This window comes from Seriola dumerili, unplaced genomic scaffold (genome assembly GCF_002260705.1).
Source record: "Seriola dumerili isolate Sdu_G_001 unplaced genomic scaffold, Sdu_1.0 BDQW01001821.1, whole genome shotgun sequence".
Lineage (NCBI taxonomy): Eukaryota > Metazoa > Chordata > Actinopteri > Carangiformes > Carangidae > Seriola > Seriola dumerili.
The window spans coordinates 730,919-749,873 of NW_019176076.1; the positions used below are offsets into that span (position 1 = coordinate 730,919).

At 37.8% G+C, this 18,955-nt stretch overlaps 3 protein-coding genes across 3 annotated transcripts; 2 read left to right on the forward strand and 1 right to left on the reverse strand.

The window, feature by feature from the left end:
* Positions 1 to 3: 3 nt before the first annotated feature.
* ppp1r7 (protein phosphatase 1 regulatory subunit 7) lies at positions 4 to 6,147 on the reverse strand. The gene is made up of 10 exons (XM_022768776.1): positions 6,080 to 6,147; positions 5,175 to 5,270; positions 4,890 to 4,945; positions 4,524 to 4,589; positions 4,175 to 4,305; positions 3,816 to 3,978; positions 3,544 to 3,660; positions 3,332 to 3,436; positions 3,115 to 3,201; positions 4 to 2,384 (listed from the first exon to the last, which is right to left on the reverse strand). Exons 1-10 carry the CDS (start codon positions 6,132 to 6,134, stop codon positions 2,208 to 2,210), a joined length of 1,053 nt encoding a protein of 350 aa, XP_022624497.1. The 5' UTR covers positions 6,135 to 6,147; the 3' UTR covers positions 4 to 2,207.
* Positions 6,148 to 9,350: 3,203 nt separating this feature from the next.
* Positions 9,351 to 13,377, forward strand: LOC111238964. The gene is made up of 6 exons (XM_022768704.1): positions 9,351 to 9,679; positions 10,555 to 10,737; positions 10,847 to 11,098; positions 12,077 to 12,175; positions 12,514 to 12,531; positions 12,904 to 13,377. The coding sequence occupies exons 1-6, from the start codon at positions 9,613 to 9,615 to the stop codon at positions 12,987 to 12,989; spliced, it is 705 nt and encodes a 234-aa protein (XP_022624425.1). The 5' UTR covers positions 9,351 to 9,612; the 3' UTR covers positions 12,990 to 13,377.
* Positions 13,378 to 14,669: 1,292 nt separating this feature from the next.
* cdc20 (cell division cycle 20) lies at positions 14,670 to 18,051 on the forward strand. The gene is made up of 11 exons (XM_022768753.1): positions 14,670 to 14,738; positions 15,092 to 15,303; positions 15,408 to 15,550; positions 15,635 to 15,731; positions 15,826 to 15,951; positions 16,202 to 16,398; positions 16,502 to 16,596; positions 16,698 to 16,935; positions 17,082 to 17,207; positions 17,332 to 17,449; positions 17,579 to 18,051. The coding sequence occupies exons 2-11, from the start codon at positions 15,114 to 15,116 to the stop codon at positions 17,755 to 17,757; spliced, it is 1,509 nt and encodes a 502-aa protein (XP_022624474.1). The 5' UTR covers positions 14,670 to 14,738; positions 15,092 to 15,113; the 3' UTR covers positions 17,758 to 18,051.
* Positions 18,052 to 18,955: the final 904 nt, after the last annotated feature.

Sequence of the window (18,955 nt, forward strand, 5' to 3'; positions counted from 1 at the left end):
TGCTATTTAACTAGTGTCATTTTATTGTTATTTGCATAATACATTCAGTTTGAAAACAGCATCAACCAAGTCCAAAACCTGAAGACTCAGTTCTAACAACAGTGAGCTAATAGCAATTGGAGTAATTGCTCATTCAATGACCACTAGAGGTCAACTTATCTTCATTACAGTATATCACACAGATCTGTTGTGTGCTGCGGCACAAACAAGAAAAAACAATATCACTTTACAAAGGGAAGGTGATGATGGCACTGATTTTCTACATGAGATGTCCAAACTATATTTACAAGTACACAAAGTGACAATTCCAGTCCCACTGGCCAATTATAAAGTAACTTATGTTAAAGCTGAATATAAAATAACATTACATTCATATCAATAATGCACAATGTTCTTCAGTTTTGCTGATGGTCTGATATGGGCTCATAAATGTTCTACAGCTGAGTTATGGTAATCATTGAATTTAAAAGGTTTGTACCACAATTTCTATTTCTTTGACGAAGAACAAACGGTCAGCTATAGAAACCTATGATACAAACCAGGAAGTTCTTTTCTTAACTGCAAAGGGAGATTCAGTATTAACTTGGCCCAATTTAACAATTGGAGGGCCCGCTACAAACCCAGATGAAATGAATTACACAACGCTCTGTATCTTACACAGAAAGCACTTAGTTTAGCACTCTCCATGTAAATGCAGTGATGCGCTGGAATCTGCACCATTTTGTCATGAGACCTTTTAGCCCTGAGGTGGGAAATTAGTTTCATATAAAAGATGCATCACTTTTTAATTTTAAAAGGGAATAAATCAAGTGCACTCAAGCATTATATACAAGAGATCACAAGAAAAAGTCATTTACTTTTGGTTTAAGGTGGTAAACATGGCCAATAAATACTTATTTTTAAGCATTATCAAAGGTCAAATGAGAATAATACAGAATGTGTCACTGTAGTGTCTTCAGTAAATCTCAAAATGTTAAAAAAATTGTCTGTGCCAACAGCATGAAGTAATTTATCTTACATTAGTTAACATCACTGACGTGAGACCAGTCCTCCCCTTAGAAAGCAAATTTACTTCAAAAACAATCTACATTTTACTGTAATCAATTAAGCTTCCCAAAATCAAAAGACAACCAAGGCTGTAATCAGTGATGTATTCAAGGTAAAAAAAACAGCCAAACCAACAAACAAACAAACAAAAAAACAAACAAAAAAAGGGTGATGTACTAATGATTACAAAACCATCTTCATAAACGCGTTAAATTACTTCACATTCTAATGAGCTTTATTTTACTGCACATGTCAGTCTTGTTAATCTGAAAATTGGCCTATGAGCTGTAAAATATCTGGAACAAGGAATAGACATCAAAATGAGCCCACGATACCAGTTTATTAAAATGATTCATCAGTTTCCACTGATATGTTTTCCATAAAAAGATTGATGTACGTAAGTGCCACTTAACTAAACTGCTTCAAACTGCATGGCGTCAGTATGGCATCTTAGGCTTCATTTTTGATGTTTCTGTGGCTGCCAAGTTTGATAACTGGGGCAGTTTTGAAGCATGATAAACCAAACGAGACAATAAGTAGTATTGTGAAGATTTAAATATATAAATTCTATTTTTTCATGGGCTTTCCCTTTAATGTCAATGCTTAGTTGTTCATTTACTCACTGTGTACCTTGTAAGAACAGTCTCATCCTGTACAACCAAAAAGAATAAACTCTCAAAGTCCCTCAAATATTATGACTACCACCCTTTTCTCTCTTATGTTAGCAGTGCAACTTCAACAACGTGATAAATGAGATTAATTTCTTATTTTGCTGATGGTCACTGTATGATTGAGGAAAGAAGATGTCTCCATACTGTGTCCTACATGCAAAACAATAAAAGAAAAATAAGTGCGGAGGATAAATGAGGAAATGGGAGTCGGGTACTTTCACAGTTCATATCCAGCTTAATAAATAAATAAAGCTTTCACACAATAGCATAGATCAAGGTGTGAATGAGTGCATACATGCATACATGTATGTTGAGTGAGCTGTGGGTGAGTTTCATGTTGGAATGTACATTTGTGTATGGAGTGACTATATGATTCAGTGAGGCCAATGTGTTTTAAAATGAAGTTTGTTTCTGTAGGCAGAGTAGGGAGGGAGGGAGGGAGGTGAGGGAGAACACTGTGAAGTTGGCAGGTGAGTTGTATACTGCAGTTTAGAAGCGGATGAAGGTAGCGTCGATCTGGCGTACACTGGGCAGCGCCAGCATGATCTTTCGCCGGTACTGTGGATCCTTCTGTAGCGGGTTTCTTTCAAGATAGACCGTCTCCAGAGACTTGGCATTCTTCAGCTCATCGAGATCTGACCAGTTATCTATCTGATTATCGTTCATCTGGAGAGAGAATCAAAGAAAATATAACCAATCAGAAGACACAATTAGTATTGTCTTAAATAGCAAGAGCATTTAAATAAATAACTTATGTTTAATGATAAAAAGATACGATTAATAAGACTATACTAAAGCATTAATCGATCCATCAATTACCGGGTCAAATTAAAATGGGGCTATCAAAGACTAATTAAGCCAGAAGATAAAAAGATACAGTATATTAAACAAAGACTATAACAATATAAAAGAAAAACATATAAAAGCTGCGGTAGAAATAAAACTTACAATGCTGTTTCAGAAAGGAATTTGTAAAAAACAGCAACAGTGTATATCTTGATTGACTTTGGGTTCCCATTTTCTTTTCCATTTGTCAACTGTTACATAATATAATAATATAATATCTTTATATTTGTCCTCCCCGAGGGTCTGGTGGCAAACCTAAACTGGTGCACCATGGTAAGCAGTAAGAGCTCTCAATGGCTGGCACCTAAAATTGTTAGTGGTGTATGCCCATGTAAGCAGCCATGAAACTTTCAAGAAATAAATGGGAGGTAAATGGGTCTGTCAACAAGAAATTGATGAATGAAAATGAGAACGTTGATTTTATTTAACGTTACTATGGTTCAAATCCAAATGTCTGCTGTGTTAACGGCCTTCTGATGAGACTTTAGGTGCTAGGTAACAATCAAAAAAAAGGTAAACATTTTTGTCCAACTTCACAAATGATCCATACCCAGAACTCCTGCAGCTCTGTCAGATGGTTGATGTTTTCAATTTTCTTTACTCGATTGGCAGCAATGTCCAGGGTTGTGAGCTTTTTCTGTGAGAGAAAGCAAACAGTGTTTGAATGTGCAGAACAAATTTTGTTGTACATGTTTGCATAGTGAGCAAAAAGCATGATGGACAGTTTGGCATTCAGTCCTTTCAGAAATGAGCTGTCTATAACTCACATTGTTCTCCAAGCCCTCAATGACCTCAATGCCATTGTGGCTCAGATACAGCTCTCTCAGGTTGACAAGGTTCTGCAGACCCTCGATTTTAGTAATACGGTTACTCTGAAAATAAATGTACACAACATTAATAACCAATGTGTCAATGTACATAATTAAGTTTAATCATTGTAACCCCATCCATGTGCTGAAGAAGATTTGAGTTAGAATACCTGAATGCTTAAAACAGTTAGGTTGTGTAAACCCTCCAGATTCTGAAGCTGAGTTATTTTATTGGTGCCAAGAAACAAACTTTGCAAAGACGCCAGTGTATCCAGGTTCTCTATGACCTGTGAACACAACAAGAGACACAAATAAACATGTTAAAATTAAGTCATGATTATTTCACTTATGCCCTAATGTCACAGAAACATGTTATGGTATTCATAGCATATACCACATTTACAAAAAGGTTTAACCAAACTTCTCACTGCTTATGTCTCACCCGGATGCGATTGGAGCCCAGCTCCAGCATCTCCAGGCCTATGAGATTTTCCAGGTTGGCAATGCTGCTAATTTTGTTGTGAAGAAGAAAAAGTTTCTTCAGCTGAGTCAACTGCTCCAAACCCTCCACCTTCCTCAAAATGTTGAAGGACACGTCAAGCTGCCTGTTGATCAATCAAACAAATCTCCACATTAGAATAAATTGTACTTGAGATGTGGGCTCTTTGTTCTATTATATCAGCTATATGAAAAATACTACCACTATCCCAATATCACTTTATATCTACTTTAACAACATGACTCTTTGGATGGAACTTCTGTCATATGTGGGGAAAATAAAGACAGATTTTTCACACTTACTCCAACTCTGTGAGGTTGTGCAGGTTCTCCAGTTTGCGGATCTGATTGTCATAGAGATCTAGTTCCCTCAGTGAGCTCAAACTGTCAAGGTTTTCTATCTTTTTGATGAGGTTCTGTCGTAAGGAGAGTGTCTGTATAAATACAGAAATGAAAGAAGGCAATTAAGTGATACAATCAATAGCTTGATTTATCATAGACACCAAACTGTTATTTTTTTTAGATATGATTAATAGAGGAAAAAAACACCAAAATTGTGCCTAGTTTTTCTAGAGAGGAAAAATACCGGAATGACTCCTGCTTTACATGCAATAAATGTTGTATTACTTCATCACTTACTGATGTTACTTACTTTAGCCTTTTGTAACACCTCCAATCCTTCAATCTTCCCAATACGACAATGAACAAGATCAACATCCTAGAAAGAAAACAAACAGCTTAGGATGACATCCTGTCTATAAGTAGTATGTGGGTAGTAGTAAGTAGTAAGTAATAGTGGTTGTTATTTAAGTTTTATAGGAGAAATAATAAGGCTGCAGTGATGAAACCTTTGTAAGAAAAGAAAATAATTTTTAAAATACAGCGGATGTGTTTTTTTATATCCCACCAAAAGTAGTCATTACAGATAAAGGACATTTTAATAAAAATCAATAAATCATTAACTTTTCGACAGTAGCTACAGCTGAACAGCAGTAATCTTTTTAGACCATTTTCTAACCTCTTCCTCTGGGTCCAGGGTTATGGTGTCCATGTCAACTGGAGACTCTTCTTTACCTTTAATGAGGGCAAAATTAAATCAGATAAACTAATGAGGCCATTGCATCAAGGTAGGGTATTAACAAACAAGAGAGGCACAAAAAACTTTTTGAAAGCAGTTGAAAAGACTGATGGTTATGTAATGCTGTAATGCAGATTATTCATGTCAGAATAATAGCAGCTGACAGACTGATTTGTTAAATGTGGCCATTTCAATGTGGCTGTGCTGTGCAATGTGATGATTTACTTGTGGTAGCGGGCTGATTGGGGTCCACATCGCCATTGATACTCCTCCTCCTGGTCTCATCATCACCAGACTCCTCAGACTCACCCCTCCGGTCCACTACAGTCAGCAGACGAAGAGAAGAAAAGGTTAATCTTACCATCCAGATGCAGAGCTGTCGTCTCATTGTCTGATGTATCAGTGACACATTTAGCTGATGCAAATGTAATATGATGCAAAGAGCAGGCCCAGCCCCATCTGGCCCACTGAGAGTTTAGGGGTGTCATGTAGAGCATCCAGCCTCTCTCTCACTGTTCCCGGGCTATATACTATGGCTAGACCATATTTCTGCATTCTGCACTCAGATACATGCAAAAATTATGACAACAACAACTGTGGCCAATGTACCCAATAACAACTACCAATGAATAAATCTGTTACTGGTAAGTGCTGTGGATGTGGTGCCAGCTGTATTTCCATCTTAGAGACAGCTTCCAGGCTAAGGTTAGCTCACTTACATTAACACAGACTGCACACTGCTAACCATGTTAGCTTGCTAGTTAGCTGACTAGACAACAGAAGACAGGTTTACGAGCTAAAATTGGAAACATGTGATATGGGGGGACAGGCTACATTTAACATAAAATCCAGTTTCAGACCATTAGACTACACAAAGCAGTTAGAGAAAGTGAAATGAGTCATATATGGAATAGCAGGACAGGGTGAGTTGACTGAATCACGTCAGCTAACGAGTCTTGTTGTTAGCCTGTTAGCTCGCTAGATGGACAAGGATGGAGGTCTGGTTAGTGACAAGGAGAAAGAGTCACCGGATGTGCTCATATAAAAACAGACACGTTTGTCCAGATAAATGCCGGTTTACCTAGATAACGCAATCATGACACAGCTGCATCTTTTCTAAATTTACTCACCTTCCATTTCTTGAAGCTCTCCAACAGACAGGGAAGCCATGTTTCCTGTAAACATTCCTGACAACCGCTCAGCCTATCCGGTGGAGGTTCATCCTGTAGACACAAGAGGGCGCTGCGCCACACTAAAAACCATGCTAAAAACTGAGGAGAAGTTAGCATTCAGTATATTTACACCATAAAATCAGCAGTTGTGGAAAGTAATCAAGCACCATTACTGTATTTAGTTTATTTTACATTTAGTGCTATTTTGTACTTTTTCTTTATTACATTTCAGAGAAAAATATTACTACTTTTGACTCTACTAGATTTATCTGACAGCGATATGGATGAAAGAGCAGGTCTACCAGACACAGGCTGAGGACATGGGGCTCCTGGGCTAAAGTCACTGTATGAAGTAACTGCTAAATGTCTTGTTCAACAGGCATAGAGCTCAATTAAAACAAGACCAAAAATGAGTACAAAGGGATATAAAAATAGCATAAAGAGACTCCAAATAACTACAGAGACACAAAATTGTGAGCAGTCAGTGCAGCTATAAAGCTGCTGTGTGTCTTTCAGTCTGGAGCTCCCACATTGGAGGTCAGCTTTTACATGTTAGTGCACTGGGGCATATTCTCTCATAATACGTCCATGATAACAGATTAACATTTTACATACATAACATTTGATCAACAAATAAAATATGATGCATTATTACAGATTAGACTATCCAGTATTGTATAGAAGAAGTAGGCCTAGGTAAAACAAGCTCCACCTTGACCATGATCATAATGATCCCATGACATACTCTAAAAAGTAATATAACTCTGAAGGGTGCTAATCTGCATTATGAGTACTGTCACTCCTTTCATAACTTGCCAAATACATAATAATTTTACTAATTTCACTTAAGTAAAAGTTCAACTGGTATCTCTAGTCCCAAAGTTTATCCCATCCCAAAGTTTGTTCTTTTTTTCTCTATTTAGTATTTTATTGGTTCAGATCATTGTACAGTTTTGAACACAAACACTTTTTAATTTCCACTGCATGTTTATCCAGCACCATGGCTGACTTTGGTAAGAACTACAATATATAAGGACGATACTGTACATATACATTAAAAAACTAAAAAAGAAAACAAAAACACATTATTTTAAGTGAGCAGGATCACAAGTTTGTGAAAGCAAAGTCTACAAAAGCAGGAAACAGCCTGACTCCTAAAATCCCCTCTCTCTGTGAAGTCTCCCTGCTCTCTCACAGCAGACTGTTTATACATCCACTTTCCATTTGTCCTGCATACCTTCCAGTTTAAGATTATGCCTGTAGAGGAACTTAGTCTAAAGGTCTTTTGATGACATGACATGGAACACTTTATATGTGCACATAACACACACACACACATGCAGTAGATTAATAGATACTGTAGATACTAGCTCAAAATATCTAATCATTATTATGCTCCTATGTCATTTGTTTCTGATAACATAAACTTTTTATGTGAAAATAGGCATGAGATATGATAAAATTAGGGACATACAATAGAATTCATACTTGACCTATTATTTGGATAAGCAGGCTGAGAGACAGAGATGAGCAGGATGTTCCTTATTATCAGACCAGTGAAAAACAACAGACTTCGTTGGCCAGGGTAACAATAAGAAAAAGTTCAGAACCAGAGGTTTTTGCTTACTAAGATCTAGAGTGACAACATGCATGTTTAACTGGGCAACTGGCTAAATATTATTGGACACTACATATCATGGAATAATTGACAAGGCATCAGTCAGCAGTAAAATTTACTTATTAACATTTTCAAAACAAAAACCAGAATGGGTAATGGGGATGGATGGATGGACTAAGTCCTCATGAATTTATCTTGAGCCTACACTGAGTTATAGTTTTGCAAACATTTTGTATAGCCAATTTTTGGCCCTGAGCATCACCAACAGCAGTGTTACACATGCTCAGAGCCAGGGATGAGAAGACCATCAACATATTTTTTTTCCGGTGGTTTCCAGTGTCTGTGCAGGTTCAGGGTCACCCCTGAGAGGTAATGTGACATTATTAACAAAATTAATCAAATTAATCAAATTCTCTCCACAGAAACACAAGAAACAATGGATGCAGAGCTTTAATACAACCCAAAAAAGAATGCCTAAGTTATATGAACACCTGAAACCTGGAGATTCTGGCTCCTATGTGTTTCGGGGAGAATATGGAGGGAAGAGCTCTCAGCCAGCTAGTCATGAGGCTCAGCTCTTCTAAAGATATGCCGTCATGATCTGCCCTGAAAGGACTTTTTTATGTTTGGACTGTTTATTTCCTATCTATTTTGAAATACTTACCTTGTGTATCCACTGTTTGTTTATTTCCTGTCTTTGTCCAGTTTCCTCGCTATTGTGATTGTTTGCCCTGCCCTAATTTGTTGGTTTGTCTGATTTGCTCCTTCTGAATTTCCACCTAATGCTTTCACTTTTGATCCTGTGTTTTGTCTGCGCTTTCTGAATTCTGCTTTCCCTGTTTGTGAGTCAGTTTTGTTTTTAAATTACCTTTTTTCATCCACCCCCTTTCTGAGTTGTAAAACCAAAGAGGAGGAAAAGTAAGAAATAAAGCACACAATATTTCACTCTGAAATGTAGGTGAATAGTGTAAAGTAACATAAAACAGAATTTGGACAAAATTCCTCAACATTGTATTTAATAGCCTTAGGCAAATACTTAGTCATCCTCAGTGGTGGATGTATTCAGTTCCTTTACTTAAGTAAAAGTGTCAATACCACACAGAAAATACTCCAATACTAAAAGTCCTGCATTCAAACTCCTACTTAAGTAAAAGTAATTTTCAGGAAAATGTCCTTAAAGTAGCCTATTAAAAGTATTCATTATGCTGAACAATTGTTTAATTCTGTAAATATAGTTAAATGTTATACTATTTCGAATCAAAGCCTGTCATGGTATTTTATTCTACTGAGGTAGTTGCTGTATAGGCCAGTGTAATATTGTGCTGAGATGTTAGACTTTTTGTTCTTACTGTTCAAACTTACATTGTCAGTTTGCTTTGGCATACTAAATAATGCCAAAACAACCCTGTTATTGCGGCTCTGTCATTACCCGTTGCCATGATGGAGGGTCACTTGTTACTATGGTGACCAAGTTGATTAAGCAAACTAATATCACCTGTTGGGGTTAGGCAATAGGTTAGTAGGCTTGCCATCTCGAGCAGCTATTGACACGTGTTTGGTGGGTCTGGGGCATGGCCCTGCTGTACAGGATCTGTTGGTGGGGAGTTACCAGTCACGGGCCAGCTACATTAGCCAACCGGACGCGAGACAGGAGTACATTTAACTTTGTCGAAGCGAAAGTGATCTCTGCACTGCAGTCAGTGAGGAGCTGAGTCCTCCCGTTGTCTTCTGTTGTCCTGGATGTGATGTGTTACTGGCGCACTGGTTACGCTTAAATGGCTTAAAACAATCCTGTCTATTTATAACTGGAGACTTTTGTCCTTCCTTGACGGTTGAAGACTGGCTGAATTTTGAGCTGCAAGTAAAACTAGAAATGCATCGTCTTGGCATTTTTGTGCTCATGCTATTCCACTTATCACAGGCTTTTCCTGTTCCACTAGGTAAGAAGCTTGTCTCTTTGCATTGCATTACTTTCCAGGGTTGATAGTAGAGTAGTTTATGAAAAAAACAACACAAATCTGAAAAGTTTTACTCTGTTTTACTGGTTTAACGCATCTACGTTAATTTAGCCTTTACAAATGTTAAGAAGACTGGTGGATGATGTTCATATTGTAGGTGAAAAGTAACAAACTACTGTTTTGCTTTACCCTCGAGTCATTCAGTTTGGTAAGACTTTGTTTTTATTCTTTTACTTTTCATGGAATCATAATAGATTATTCTACAACTGGACACAATCATATACACCAACAAAATGTCAATGTAATGTCCCTGAAATAAATCTTGTCTAAACTAAGTGTTGCGTTTTTGACGCTGTCAGAGAGGTTTTGGTTTAACTTAAAACCTCCCAATAATTAACGTTAATAATAATAACTAATAATTAACCTTTCTGTTTAGACGGTGTTGTATGTGAATACATTAGATGGCACAGGGGTACCTGGCAAAGATGGTACTTTGTATTTCACTATATTTATTTGACAATTGCAATTACTTTACTTTAGTAATGCAACATCCACATGCACAAAATGCATCAGAATGAGTGCTTTTACTTTTGGTTTTACAGTTGTTTTTGTTTCCCCAAGTACAATTTTTAAGATGGAACTACTTACTGACATGACCAATTTAACATAGTTTCAGACCTACTACTACTTTTACTTAAGGATTTGAGCATTTTCAGCACAAGTTACATTTGAAGACTATTTTGCATCACCTGTTACGTTACTTGAAAAAAAGTCCTACAGGGACTCAAAGCCTACTGCAACATTTTGAGTCTGCCTTCTTTTTTCTCAGTGCATGTATTTTGGTTGTCTTCCATTAGATACCGTCTTAGTTCAGGTCCAACAGTGGGTAGTGGTGGGTGCTCAGCGGGTCGAGGAGCAGGTGCTTCTCAATGGAGTCTCTCTTACTGGCACAAGCCAGGAATTCAACAGCATTATCAAAAGCATTTCAACTGATGGGCTCCCTCTGACTCTTATCAGTGTCAACCAGACTTCAGTGCTAAGTAAGAAAATAATCATACAGTACATATAAATGAAATGACTTGGATCAGATGCCATGGTCAGACGTTTTTTTTTTCTTTTTGTTAATAGCCTTTATCTCACTCCATATAGGAAACCACACTGTTTGTCGCTCTCGTGAATGCATACTGGAGGGGTCTAAGTTACACTGGGCAGACCGTGTTTTCTATGATGGAAAGCCCTATCTGACTCTGGACCACAATGACACATGGACAACCCAGGTACCACAAGCATTTGCCTTCAAAGTCTTGTGGGACCAGGAGGTGCAGTATGCAAGGGCAGGCCGCCTTCAAGAGGAGTGCATCAAGCTAATGAGAGAATTGAAGCTTTCAGAGGAGCAGCCAGGTATGTTTTCTTTTGTGGCTTTTGAGTAAAAATTTCCTTATCAAGCTTTAAGAGTTGTGGAGTCCAGTAAGAAGTACTTTGCCTGGAGGTGCTATTTAGCTCCTAGTGCATATCCTCTTTTTTTTTTTAATTTGTTTTTTTTTTAAATAATGATATGCCAACTGTTGATACTTCAGTTTTGTGCTGTGGCCACCAGCTGCCAATATTTACAGTCAAATTACCAGATCAGGAACGTCTTTTTGAACATGACAAAAATATATAATGGTATTTTGGAGCCAAAATCATGATGAAAATATATAAATGATAAGAATAATAGGGTATACACAAGGGCTGAAATTTGATTTATTTTCATTGTTGATTTATGTGATTATTTTCTCAATTAATTGATCCATGATTTTAGTCTTAAATTTAAGAAAATATTTCACAAAATACAGAAAAATGTCCATCCAGTTTCCCTAGAGTCCAAGGCAACGTCTTCAGATGTCTTTTTTATTAGCATTTATTTTGAAACAAACTGAATGACTCGCAATAAAAGCAGTGTGTCTGTGACATGATTAGGTGGTGATTAATCGGGGGCAACTTCAGTGCAAGACAGGATCTATCCATTCTACATTGTTCATTTGTTCACTGTATTCTCACTACAGTGTTGGTGATAACAGACTTAATACACAAGGTTGGATAATCTGTCCTGGGTCCCCAGCTGTGGTTCTCTGGTAGTATTGACTTTGAAAAGGTTGAAAAGTAGGAAAAAATGCTTGAATGCTGCTGGTGGCTGTGGATTGTGGAGGCAGCTGATGGCTTTGACTCTCAGTCATATAAGGCAATGTGTGTTTTAAAAAAAAAAAAGGTGATACTAAGGAAAAACACCACTCTCTCCCCGTGATTGCACTCCATCTCCACATACAGGCTGCACATGTTTTACAGTAACCAGTTTTGTTGACAAGCAGCCAGGTTACAAATTTGTAATGTTTTTCTTAGTTCCAGGGATTCCTTTGCCTCAGATTTTGATCCCAATCTTGGCAGTCCTGGCTTTTACCGGCCTAATCATAATCAGCCTCCTCCTCTCCAAAAACCAGGGTGAGTAAACAAGATTTTTTCCCATTTGAATAATAATAATAATAAATGAAGTTTTACAGTTTTTAATCGGTTACATTCTCAAAAGCTCCCTTCATGAAACAGCAAAATGATTGATTTTCAAGAATGGAACAGTCTTGTGTTTCATATTGTCAATTAACAGCAGGAACTATTTAATGTTTTCCTTGAGTGTACTACCTCAGTTGAATACCTCATAGAATGAAGTATAACTTGGCTTGATTTTTATGTGTCCTGTCACATGATTGTTGATATGGTGCCTCATACTCATGGGGAAATGTAAAGCATAGTCATGTGTTTTGTCTTTCTCACACTCTGCCTAGGTTTGAGGCACCCTGGAGGTAAGAAAACAACAACCCCTGTGTTTTCCCTTTTCCCCTGTCTCTGTAAGATGGATAGAAAATATATGACCTGAAGTGGTTCAAAAATCTAAAACAATTTCTTTCCTTTTGCTTGATAGAGTTACTCAGTAATGAAATGGAAACAGCATACCCTTTGGACTAGGCATGTTTTTGTTTTTTGCGTTTGTGTGCCAGTCATCTGGTTTTGACCATCCTGAATCACTAAATGATAGTTAACAGTAGCACATCACTCATGACTGACTAAGCCTTTCCAGGTCAGCCAGTTAGTCATGGATGATAAAAACTTTTTTATATACTTGATAGTTACTCAGTAATGAATGTTAGAACTATTCTGTGCTCTTTTGTTTGCAGGGGTTCTCGGCTCCATAATACATTACCCAAAAGACATGACTGAAGAGGGTTCAGAAATAAAAGGCGATGGCTACAGTGCCTTGTAATTCAGAGCACAGCTACGTAACAAGCTAATGTTTGAGCTCTCTTCTCTGTTTCTGCTGTTGAACGTCTACTTACTGATATGACCTGTGTTGACAGTGTGACATTTCAAACCCTTGCTACACTGTTGAGTTACAGGCCACAGTATTATATGCACTTTAATATGCATGTATCACACTTTACAGTGGTACTCTGTGTATATTTTTAATATTTATGCATACACACAATATAAATATGTCCACTGCCTGCAGCAATGCACAAGGTCTGAAAAACCTTCCTGGTTTGATGTTTTCACATTTCTTTTGAGATATTCTGCTGTATACGGTGATTTTCTTTGTTCTTTCCTGTTCATGTAAAATTTAAAAAATGTTTAATTAAAAATACTTTTATGCATGTTTTTTTTATTGTTATATTTTTCACTTGTGTCAAGTTATCTTAATCTGTTGTATTAGGACAACAGATTCTTTATTCTGGACAGGGTGATTGCATCTTTGGAAGTACAATCTTCTCAACATAATTTTTAGAGACAGAATGTCTCTAAAATGTAATGTAGAGGAATATAATGTATCATTTGAGCTGCTGAGTGGGTCTGTGTAGTGCCAGCATGTATCCTTTGTGGTGCTCCAAAGATGTGAACAATAAAATGCTCTCTTTAAAGTGATAAAATTGTGTTTATTCACACAGATGTTAGTCTGTCATTTTATATTTCACAGAACCTGTATTATTCTCTTTAAATATGAAACGAGGTGTAATTGATCAATAATTTAATCCTATTAATCTAGTGAACAGAAAAATACCTAATCATAATCACTCTTGGTCACAGATCAAAGACCATATAACAAAATGCTTTGTTTGACTTGATAATGTCTCTGGTTTTAGCTTTACTATGGCAAGAGCATTTAGTCTTCAATTGTATTTAATTTGTCATGTAAAGGACAAAGGAGAGCCTCAAATGTTTGAATGCGTGAACAAACATGTAAAGTTCAACCTATTAACATGAAGTGAATATGTGAATGATTCAACCATTTGTTAAATGTCTTCTTTATGATAATTTGACAGTTTATCACCAAGTAATACTCATTATGGCAACCAGTCCAGGGCAGTCTAATATGACTGGATCCAAAAGTGTCTAATAAAATGCTTATGATAGGTTAAATTATGCACCACTAACAATATATTGCAGATATGCATTAAAGAAGAAATATTCTGGGCGAGGGAAAGTTTTGGAAATGCCCTGCTAAAATCAGAGCGATACATTTGAATAAAGGTACCTTATAGAGGATTCACTTCATACTTAAAATGCCTATGATTATATGTCTTGCAAATTACGACGGTCAAACTTCCAATAATCAAATAAAATGCATTTAATAACTGACTGTGAACCAAAGCAACCTACAGTAAATCAAAGATCCTCTGTCTCTGACTAAATCTGTCCTCAGAAAATGTAAACTGATGTAGTTTTTATTTTTACGTCACACAGCTTCTTCCCTACCCTGACATCATCTTTGTCCAGTAGATGGCGATAGATTTTTTAGGGGAGGAAAGTTTTCTTCAGACGTTGAACTCACAGGAATCCTCATCCACCAATCACATTAACGTATTCGTAAACGTTACCATAGCAGTGCGAACCAATCACCGGAGCGTTTTCAGACATTTAAACCGTGTGGCGTCATTTTCGCTGAATTCAAACTGCAGAGGCAGAAGACAGGGAACGGCCCGAGTTCCTCCTGTGCACCCCACGTTTTCTGAAAGAGGTGAGCTCAGTTTGTTTATTTTGAAGCGGAAAAGGTCCACTTTTGATTTAGGTATTCAGTGGGGTTTTCTTTTGGTTTTCGACACGACGATTATTAAACTTAAAGTTGTTAATGCTACGGAATTTGATGCTAACTTGTGTTTGTTTACTGCGTTTATTACGTTGGGTTAACGTACCCCGGTAACTGCGAAAATGATTTTAGCTAGCGTTATTTTCTTAAAACGAAATTCAATGTTTAAAGTAGTGCTAACGTTACCTCGGAGGTCTTGCTAACAAGCCTTAAATTCAATTTTGGTCCGTTACTGTTGCACATCAGATCAACGCTCTTTAATAATTGTTTGCCCTGGTTTCCAGGTCGTGTGAAAACCTGGATAAGATGGCGCAGTTTGGGTTTGAGAACGACATCCACAGTATTTTGAAGCTGGATATGCCCATCACAAACGCTCCCATGGCGAGGTGGCAAAGAAAGGCCAGCTCATCAAACACATCCGCCTTGAACGGTTTGTCGCCTGGAAAATCTGCCAATGTGTCGCTAAGTTCATCAAAAACACCAAGCAAAACACCAGGTACTGTGTGCCCATTGTATTCATGCAACGTCAGTGCTAACAATGTGCGGTTATCACTGCAAATGCTAACCCCTGCATATAATATATATATTTTTGTATTGTAGGCAAAAATAAAAAACAAACGCCCTCTAAGATGGGAGGCGACCGCTTCATTCCCGTCAGAAACAGCAAACAAATGGATGTGGCAAGTTTCCTGCTCACAAAGGAGAATGAGCCAGTGGACACAAACAATGCAACAGGAACATCAGTAAGAGATTTTGTTTGGATGCATCTCTTTATGATTCCCTTGTAAATTAAGCAGTTTATTGAGCAAAGCTATCTGTCCTTAAAGGAAAACCAGAAAGCCTGGTCTATGTCACTGAATGGATACAACATTGAAGATGCAAAGATCCTGCACCTTGGAGGGAAACCACTGAATGCACCAGAGGGTAAGGATGTTTGCATGCCAACACCATGCATGGCAAGAATATTGAATGAATATAGAAAGTGAGGATTGTTAAAAATGATCTGTCTAATTTACAGGATATCAAAACAACTTGAAAGTCCTCTACAGTCAGGGTGCAACTCCAGCTTCAACCAAAAAGACGAGATACATATCTTCAACGCCTGAAAGAATCTTGGACGCTCCCGAGCTTCGAAATGATTTCTGTAGGCTTTGCATTTAAAGTGTTTCCTAATAGCATTCATGCATGTTGGTATTTTATTTGGTGCAATGTATGCATAACTTATCACATCTTGGTTTCACAGCACTGAGGATGAAATTTATCCAACATCAGCTTTTATACTAAATCTAAAGATTTTTAATAATGGATTTCTTTCAGTATACGACCAAGTATTCATTTGGGTCCCTTCCTTTTTTTTTTTTTTTTTTTTTTTTTTTTTTTCTCTTCCTCCCCAGATTTGAATCTGTTTGACTGGAGCAGTCGAAACATTCTTGCTGTGGCTCTTCATAACAGTGTTTACCTGTGGGATGCCAGTCAAGGGGATATCACTCTTCTCATGAAGCTGGAGCGTGAGGAGGACTACATCTGCTCATTGTCCTGGACCAAAGAGGGAAGCTATCTTGCTATTGGCACCAGTGATGGCAAAGTTCAGGTCAGTGTGGTGATGAACACACCCCTTTAGTTCATAAGGACACATGACTCCCAAAGAACTGATTTTGTATTTAATATATATATATATTTTTTTCTCTTTTTAGTTGTGGGATGTTGAAAACCAAAAGCGTTTACGCAGCATGGCCAGCCACACGGCTAGAGTTGGTAGCCTGAGCTGGAATGACTATGTTCTTTCCAGGTACGGTGTTTTTTGTTTTTACCCCTCTGATTTAAAAACAATTCCAGTGGTTTGATTTTGTTGGACCCAGATGTAATGTGTTCTCTCCTGTCCACCCCTAGTGGCTCTAGATCAGGACACATTCACCATCATGATGTGAGAGTGGCAGACCATCACATCTTCACACTCCATGGTCACTCACAGGAGGTGTGCGGGCTGAAGTGGTCTCCTGATGGGCGATACCTGGCCAGTGGAGGCAATGACAACTTGGTGTGTGTCTGGCCCCGTGTGCAGGAGGGCAGCGCCAGCAATGACGGCCAGTCGGTCCGCTGCTGGAGTGAACATCAAGGAGCTGTAAAGGTGAGCACCTTTTTATTATTTATTTATTTATTTTTTTAAATTACTCATACTAACAGAATTTGGGAAGACATGTAACTGCTTGACATAAGCATTCTCTGCCATAGATATGTTAAATGTGACTGTCACTTTGGATGTTATTATTGTAGGCTTTGGCCTGGTGTCCATGGCAGCCAAATATCCTTGCATCTGGAGGTGGTACCAGTGATCGTCACATCCGTATCTGGAATGTAAACAGCGGCTCCTGCATCAGTTCACTTGACACTCAGTCCCAGGTAATTACACACGATTAGACCCTTGAGTTTCAATGATAATTCTGAGAAAATGTACTTCTTAATTTGGTCTACGAATTTATTTAACTTGGAGGTGACAGCATGCATGAATGATTTTGCATTTCAGATCTCATCACTGATGTTTGCACCCAACTACAAGGAGCTGGTCTCTGCCCATGGATATGCCCACAACAATGTTGTTATCTGGAAGTATCCCTCTCTCACTAGAGTCGCAGAGCTTGCTGGTAAATAACTTAAGACTGGACTGACTGTGCCTACTCATTCATACTTTACTTTAAAGGAAAACTCTAGTGAACTATACTCCTGTAATTTATGCTTTCTGTTGGCCTAATTATTCATTTTCTTTATCTTAGGCCACGAGGACAGAGTTCTCAGTTTGACTCTGAGCCCAGACTGCTCCACCATTGCGACTGTTGCTGGAGACGAAACTATTCGCCTGTGGAAGTGCTTTGAAGTGGATCCTGTTAAGAAGAAGGCCAAAGACAGGATGGTCAAATCAACTAGCAGTGTCATTCATCAGTCTATCAGATAATTTCCTTTGTTGTGATTTGAGTTTTTTTTTTTTTGTTTTGTTTTTTCTGGTCTATGCTGAATGAATTTGCAAGTGTTTTATTTAATCAACAATAAAGATTCCACCCAGTGTTTTAGCCATAACTGGATTCTTACTGTTCCTGTTAGTGGTATAATGGCTTGTTCTTGTCAATTGTTTACCATATTGGCAGACCTGTATAAAATAGTGTTGGCCTTCAACACTACTGTTCTGGAACTCTATTTATGACCTTCAGTTAGCTTATATTGTAATCAGGATGCATTGTATACAACGGACTACGCTATAAATAAATGTTTTTACCTTTGATGTGCTTCTGTCAGTTAATTAGCATGTATTACTACTGCCATGCTGAAAACATATGGCTTGGACAAGCAGTATTTTATGAGTTTGTCTCCACCAGTGACATTTATCCTGCAATTTGTTTCATCTGGAAACAAATACTTGTACATAAGGCTTGTTTTGATCCCCAGTCAATCAGACTGAGGTCTACTATGACCTTGTCTCCTTTTGACATGCCACGCATCTTCATTAAGATGGATAGAAAGTTAAATATATGACATGGAAACAGCATACCCTTTGGATTAGGCATGTTTTTGATTTTCAAGGTATTTGTATGTCATCTGGTTTTAACCATCCTGAATGACAGTTAACAGTAGCACCTCACTTATGACTGAATAAGCCTTTCCAGGTCAGCCAGTTATGCATGGATGATAAAGACTTTTTTTTTCTATACTTGATATAGATACTCACGGGGAAATATAAAGCATGGTCATGTGTTTTGTCTTTCTCACACTCTGCCTAGGTTTGAGGCACCCTGGAGGTAAGAAAACAACAACCCCTGTGTTTTCCCTTTTCCCCTGTCTCTGTAAGATGGATAGAAAATATATGACCTGAAATACCTCCAGTATGGATCTGGACCTGATGCAATACAGATCTGGGCCAGATCTGTTATGGATTCAGTATGGAGCAAATATGGATCTGGGCCAGATCCAGTACAGATCTCAGATGGATTTTTTGAATCTGGGCCACAACTGGGTCGGCTCTGGGCCAGATGAAGATTCTTTTATGGTAATCTGGCTAATCTGGGAGAGTAGTTTGTAGAAATCCAATGTCTGTTTGTGGAAAGAGGCACAAGTTCACTCTTTTCCCAGTTAAATTTATAACCAGAGAGGTTTCCAAA

Coding starts and splice junctions, on each gene's coding strand:
- ppp1r7 (XM_022768776.1), bottom strand. CDS start 6,134: ATGTTTACAGGAAACATGGCTTCCCTGTCTGTTGGAGAGCTTCAAGAA. Junction 4,306..4,523: donor AGGTGTTACAAAAGGCTAAA/GTAAGTAACATC, acceptor GTATTTATACAG/ACACTCTCCTTACGACAGAA. Junction 3,202..3,331: donor TTGAGGGCTTGGAGAACAAT/GTGAGTTATAGA, acceptor TTTCTCTCACAG/AAAAAGCTCACAACCCTGGA.
- LOC111238964 (XM_022768704.1), top strand. CDS start 9,613: ATGCATCGTCTTGGCATTTTTGTGCTCATGCTATTCCACTTATCACAG. Junction 10,738..10,846: donor CAACCAGACTTCAGTGCTAA/GTAAGAAAATAA, acceptor CACTCCATATAG/GAAACCACACTGTTTGTCGC. Junction 11,099..12,076: donor GCTTTCAGAGGAGCAGCCAG/GTATGTTTTCTT, acceptor TGTTTTTCTTAG/TTCCAGGGATTCCTTTGCCT.
- cdc20 (XM_022768753.1), top strand. CDS start 15,114: ATGGCGCAGTTTGGGTTTGAGAACGACATCCACAGTATTTTGAAGCTG. Junction 15,304..15,407: donor AACACCAAGCAAAACACCAG/GTACTGTGTGCC, acceptor TTTGTATTGTAG/GCAAAAATAAAAAACAAACG. Junction 17,208..17,331: donor CACTTGACACTCAGTCCCAG/GTAATTACACAC, acceptor TTTGCATTTCAG/ATCTCATCACTGATGTTTGC.